Source organism: Limulus polyphemus, unplaced genomic scaffold (genome assembly GCF_000517525.1).
Source record: "Limulus polyphemus unplaced genomic scaffold, Limulus_polyphemus-2.1.2 Scaffold4092, whole genome shotgun sequence".
Lineage (NCBI taxonomy): Eukaryota > Metazoa > Arthropoda > Merostomata > Xiphosura > Limulidae > Limulus > Limulus polyphemus.
In genome coordinates this window covers 905-7,938 of record NW_013669702.1, presented here as the reverse complement: position 1 = coordinate 7,938, position 7,034 = coordinate 905, and the positions used below count along the sequence as shown (strand labels likewise).

Genomic DNA, 7,034 nt, shown 5'->3' with positions numbered 1-7,034 from the left:
GCGGGACAAAGCAAAAAATGAGACCGATACATGGCAACCTTAGAAATTAAACCCCAATGCCAACGAAATAATGTGTAACCTCTATGCATGCAGCTTGAGCTTCTAGATAGCCAGGTTAACCACATCAGATCATGACTACCTCCACAGAGATGGCCTAAGAAAAATTGGATAAGTTGGACACTCCTGAAGATATTACAGAAGCAGAAACCAGGGTGTAGCTGCCAATCTGGTGCTATCAACAGGACCCATTAATGGGTTGAAACAAATCATAGTTTGTACCTTGGGTAAAATATGAATTGGAGGGAAGGCCTAGAATACTAATTCTGGCCCATCCTGACAGAATGCATCTATTGCCAAACCCCGAAGGTGAGGTACTTGAGACCAAATTGCCAGTAGATTGGTTTCCAATGAAAGAATCGCAATTCCAATCAAAATCGCAAAATGAGAGCCAAACCAACAGATCCTTATGCTGCTGCATCTATTCTGCTGGAAAAATCTGTGTGGGTTGAAACAATTGATCATGGCAGGTTTACCATATCAGATCATGACTGCCTCCAATCTGGTGCTAACAACAGGACCCAACAATGGGTTGAAACAAATCATAGTTAGTACTTTAGGTAACATACGAAATGGAGGGAAGGTCTAGAATTATAATTCTGTCCTGTCCTGATGGAATACATTCATTGCCAAAGTCTGAAGGTGAGGTACTGGAGACCAAATTGCCAGTAGTTGGGTGTTCCAGTGATTGGCCAACCCACCAACCAGAGTTGCAAAATGAGAGATAATCCAACAGACCTTGTGATGCAGCATTTATTCTGTTGGGAGAATCTGTTTGGCTTGAGACAATTGATTTGCTACTGCAATCATCACTTGTAGAACATGGCAAGCTAGTAGGGTGATATGATAGGTGTGATCCTGAGAAAGGAGATCCAAGATTCAAAACAAGAAGCCCTGCATCAAGCCTCCTCGATGAAACAGAAGAAATCACCTTGGGCTTGTCATAGAGAAGCCTGACGATTTTCCCCATAATAAGCCCAGATAATGAGGCATTGCCTTGGGAAAAGCAAGAAGGGCTAAAACAATGTGTACGGAAACTTCGAAGTCCATGCATAGACCCTGGAATTCATGACTGTTGGTACATGCACCCCATCCATGAAGCAAGGCATTCATGAAAAGATGCAACTCTGGATAAAGGGGAGAGCAGAGGAACCCATATCTTAGTAGTGTCCTGACTTAACAACCACTCAAGATTGAAGAATGATCCTGAGTAAGGAAACTGGGGAAATCAAGGTTTATGATCCCTTGGTCGCATAAAGACCATTAAAAAGATCACTCTTGCTCTTGTCCTAAAGGCATGAGGGATTCAAGTGAGCCCACATTCCCAGAAGAGAAAAACTATCCATGCAGTGGAAGAAGGAGAGGTGAGTAAGAGTCGGGTTTCCTGTTCTATAGTGTGGAGCCGGATGCAAGTTGTCTGAGCCAGACTGAGAGACATGACGAAATATAAAATATGTAGACTGATGACATATTGAAATGTAGCAAGAATAGATGTCTCAGGTCTGAGAATGAAGCCACCTTGTTGGCTTCTGAAAGTAGAATTGGGGTGAGCTTTTCTGATAATTGACAAGATGGTGCCAGCAGTAACCAGTCGACTAAGGAATAGTGTGTGCACAGAGCTATGGAATGGAGGTGATGAGAAAAAACCCATGTGAGGTTTATGCTAGTCCAAAGGTAAAATCCCTGAACTGCAGTACCTGACTTTTGTGCACAAAAAATGGTGATAATGGTGAGACACCACCACTATGGCAATGTGCAGATAGGAGTCAACTACAATGAACATGGACATCCACAATCCCAGTAAAAAATGTCAACTCAGATTGATGAATGAGTACCCTATGATCCTTGGAAAATGTAGGCATTGATATAGACAAAAAAGATTGATGACTGAACACCATTCTCCTGTCTTCTCAGGCCAAACAACTGACAGAAATAAAACTGGAAGAATGAGCACAATTCTCTCACTATCCCCAGATCAGCCAAACTCTGATAGCCCTAGAATTAAGTTCCAATTTACGAGGATCTAGGGGAGGCAGAAATCCTACAGATTGGATGGATAATAGTGGTGAAGATGCAAATTGAATGATTAAATCTGATTCAAGGACCTGTAGTGCTCCTGTTTCCATGGGTAAGGGTACCACACATCCAGAAGTACTTTGAGTCTAGCCCCACAGACCTTTAAGGCATACAATAAACAATGATTTCACTGGCAACAATCCAATCGAGCACTGGAACATGTGGATAAGGACAGAATCTATACTGGGTACCAATGTACTGAGGGCTAATGTCTGGGGTAAGGATCCTCAAAGAGGGGTGGAATGATGACTTTCTGTAGGAGCCGATAAAATTCGAGATGCCAACAGCAACAGGGATGATTGTAGAAGCCAACAATCGAACCTACCTAATATGCTAACAATGGTTCCAGCTCGTCATCAATGAAGATGTTGAATCTGAGAAGCTTCCAAGAAAGTGTAGTATAAGGAAAACAAAAGGTTGAAGTTTAGAGTTGTAAGTCTGTAGATATACCCTGTCCAACCAGGGGACATTAGTCTATTCAGGTGAACTACAAACTCCATCACAACAGAGCATCTGGTATTCTTCTCAACATTCAGCACATTAACCACAACAGATCATCTGGTATTCTTCTCAACATTCAGCTCATTAACCACAACAGAGCATATGGTATTCTTCTCAACATTCAGCACATTAACCACAACAGATCATCTGGTATTCTTCTCAACATTCAGCCACAGCAGAGTTGAATACGAGTACACATGATGAACTGTCTCAAATACTCATACCATTATGCTGTATTCAGTTACCATTCCTGTTTTGTAGTTAAACGATCTTTCTTTATTGTGGTATCTTCCCCTTTCACAGTTTGTAGTAGACAGTTGTAAGGCACTACGGGATTTGTAAGCACAACAAGTCTATCTCACAATTTATAATAATAAAATTTTGAAACAACAATGGTAGACAAGTTTCTCTCTGCCCTTCAGTCTACCTAATGGTCATTAAAAACCTGGCATATAAAATTTTCTGAAGTCAATTTTTGTTCATGTACACGTTTGTTATTAGCAGGATAATACTGTATAAACACAAACTATCGGAGTAATCTTATTTAGATGTTTCAAATCAATAAAATTTAATTTAGAGAACAACAATATTTTGTTTCATGTCAATTAATCATTTCCCCAATCCTATGATAGTGAACTGAACTTTTACACTGATAAAACTAGAGTTACCTACTTAATAATTTAATGAAACAGAATCTAAAGCCTTATCAGTTGCACATATATTCCATAATCTACAATCATAAGTTCTCAAAATATGTTTAAGACAGGGTCGGCTTAATCTGCCAGCTGGATGTGATTGGTATTATCATGCTCTCCACCCAACAAGTTATGACCATACATATAAATAGTCCTTGAACTGACTGCACTTATTAATCACTTTTACACTGTTAAAATGTTCCAATCTCTGCAACTATTTGTCCATGTTACTGAAAAGAACATAGTAGACCCTCTGGTACACAAATTCAGACATGTTTCTGAATTGTTCACCCAAATATCTTTTTGTTTTCAAATAGTAATAAAACAGGTTTATATTAACATGATAATTTACTGAAAAGCCAATTTTAATCTGTATGACTGATAAATTTCAAATGGTTAAAAGGCTGCTGTACGTAACGACCTGCATGTAATTATGTCTACATGTGCCATTTCCATATGTAAACAACAATATGGCATTCACAATATCCCCAAAATTTGTTAAAATTAAAATGATTAACTTTGTGTTATGAAAGTTAGTCTTTCATGATTCAATTTGCAGTTTGTTTCATCAAAAACCTAAAAGAAATTATGATGTAAAGAAAAATGTGTGCTGTGTTAAGTGCTCTTCATGCTTCATTGGCCACAGGTTTAACTACTGCTTTACTTGAGCTAAATTAGGATTCACTCAGGTAATATAAAATGCCATAACCTTTTTTCTAACTGACACAGAGCCATAATTCAAAGTGATACAAAAGGCACTTTCTAACCTTAAATTAAAAAAATATGTATTATCTTAGGTTTGATGTAATTCAGGAGTGAAATTCTCAAAAAGAAAGTAGAGTACTCAGCTGGTTGAAGTGGATCTGCTTTTGAAAAGCAAACAATTCTATGTGTAAACATAAAAAATGCCAAAGCAACTCAAATAAGTCTTGGTACTAGTATGGACTTAAAAAATAAGTTACAGTACACAGGCATTATTTAGACCATGATGTGATAAAAAATAAAACATTTTCCACATAAATAAGCCAATTTTAAACATGTGACAAAACTAAAATGAGCTAAACATGAATAACAAACAACAGGAAGAGAAAAAGGGACTACATTAAGATGGATCTGCATAAAAAAAACTGGCTATCATGCTACATGTCTTGGAGTTTTGATGCAAATGGATTTTGTGATGAAAAGGAAAATAAAACAAAAAATAATGTGTCATCTAAAATAAAGCATGAATTTCAAAATCTAAAAACAAAATGGTGTTCGAAAATCATCATAGTAATATTTACTAACACTAATAGTGTTAGTAATAATACAACTATCATCAAAGCCATAATTTATAAAATTAAAATGGAAATTGCATAACTACGGCAAAACTTACATATTTACTTCTCCATCAATACTGAACTCACAACCACTGGGTCCAAGGTGTGCAACAAACACAAAAGAAGATCAAACAAAAATTGGTGAATACCAGAGACTCTCCACTTACACAATAATTTAATAATTCAACATTTACCATTGTTAAAGGGAATGCAATTTACTTAGTTTATTTCACTTGTATTACTGCATAACTGTTTAAAAATAGAAAATCAATACAATATTTTGTTTTATACAAAAAACACAAATTACAAGTCATTTTTGAAAGTGGACTCCACTCTCCCCTTTCGGCCATCGTATCCTCCCAAATTTATTTTTCATTTCACATAACAAAAACTAAATTATACAGACAGAAAAGAGCAAATCAAATTAGTAAGGTATTTTTAACATTCATCTCAGGATGTTTAACTATACTACACAACTCTTATGTATTTATTCATATATAGTTCTTATGTATGTCAGAAGAAAGAGCAGGTGGTTTGGGTGGTGTAGTTCTGACCGAAGGGCCAGCATGGTTCGTTGAAGGTTTTTGTGGGAGGCTGTAGTGTATGATTGTCCGGGCTGGAACTGGTGTTGGAGGAATTAGTCATCGTGGGTAACCTCAATAGGTGGCTGGGTCTGTGTTGCATTTTTTCTTTGGAATTGTTTGGTCAATCAATATAATTGGCTCTGTCATGGTGGAAGAGGCTTCTCCTACTTTAACATAAAACCATAATACATATGAAAACATTTTTTTCATAAATTAAACATACAGGTATAAAAACAACAAATACAACTATGATGCTTTTTACACACAAGTAATGTAGAGAAAATCAACATATCACCTTTAATTGTCAAAATGTAAACTTCTGTTAATATCTGTGAAATGTACAATTGTTTTTTCCTCAATTCTGTAATTATGGAGTTTCACTAAGCACCAACGGTTTCAAGTATCAATTACATTACCAACTTGTTTAATTTCTAAAATATAAATTCAAAACACTCATTTCAAGCTCTACATACATCGAGAAATAACTATAAAATAATAGTTTAAGTAACTATGGGAAATGGTCAAAATAAATTCTGTGTAACTATTTTTATTCATTTAAATTTTCCACATTTTGAAAATATTTAAAGTATTTTAGGAAGAATAACTTCAGGATTTAACAATTTTGCAGCTCAAATATCAACTTCAAATGTCATAGAAAAAAGATATTTATTACTATTATATGGCAGGATGGTTACTTCATTCCACATGCTCACTTGGTCATTCGTTAAATTAACTGAATTACAAATATAAAATGAATCTTCCATTGATCTTCAAATCAGCACAATTATCTTTAAGTTTTCTAACATTTTTAAGCTTGTTAAGCCTTCCAATCTTAATGCTATCATTAAACTCCAGAGCTAACTAGCTAACAAACAAAGTACATGAAAAATATACAGCTTAAAACAATATCAATTAATTATCATGTCAGCAGATTCATGACAACCTGAATATGTTGTGGTATGCAGTCTACTGTACAACTACAACTCCCCCCATTCAGTCTTTCCACTTTATTATAATCATTTCAAATTTGGAATAAAACAAAGAAAAAAAATATATTCGAAAACGAATTAAGGCAGACTCTGGTGATACACAAGTACATATACGCACAATTATCAATTAACTGTCTACTGTACTTAAGATACAATTTTCAAGTAATAACAATTATATATTTTGCTAAGAGTAGTTAAAAAAAATAACTTAAATTTTGAAATGCAGCAAATGTATAAAGACTCCAGATTCTGAAGTGAACACAAAAATTGTAATGTGTTAAAAACGTGTGTGTAAAGCCAAAAAATGAAATATTACTTTACACCAGTCTTAGGTTCGAGAAGTTTCTAATTCTGAATGTTACTGTTAATCATAATGTTACGTAATTACAGAATTGTTCATAAATGGATAAAAGTAATAACATACATACAGAAGATAAGCAAATTTATATCTAAACTATAAATTATCTGTTTCAAATAGTAATACTAACAGTAACACTAACAATGCTAATTATTGGGCCTAGTACTAAACTAATACTACTAGTAGTAGTACTTTAGCATAATTTATTATTATAAACAACAGTTACATTTAAACATTTTATTTAACTTGTAAGTTACAAGCCTTATTGCGATATTTTCTTTATAAGAATTTGCTTCCAAACATTCTATGATATAAAATTAAATAAGGAGTTGATACTTTCATTTTATTTTCAATAAATTTAAGACTTAAAAAAATTAATGAAAAATTCCTTGCATGCTGTTAATGTTACTGTGTTGGTGCTACAGTCCTATTACGAAGTTATAAATCACTAGATG

General features: G+C 34.7%; 1 protein-coding gene across 1 annotated transcript in view; it reads right to left on the bottom strand.

Annotated features, from left to right (window-relative positions):
• Window positions 1–6,657, bottom strand: part of LOC106470574 (zinc finger protein 420-like) — an 80,680-nt gene extending 74,023 nt beyond the window's left edge. The window contains exon 1 of the mRNA XM_022399177.1: window positions 5,906–6,657. Within this exon, the coding sequence (XP_022254885.1) occupies window positions 5,906–5,996 (91 nt within the window). The 5' untranslated portion in view covers window positions 5,997–6,657. The remainder of the gene's footprint in view (window positions 1–5,905) is intronic.
• Window positions 6,658–7,034: the final 377 nt, after the last annotated feature.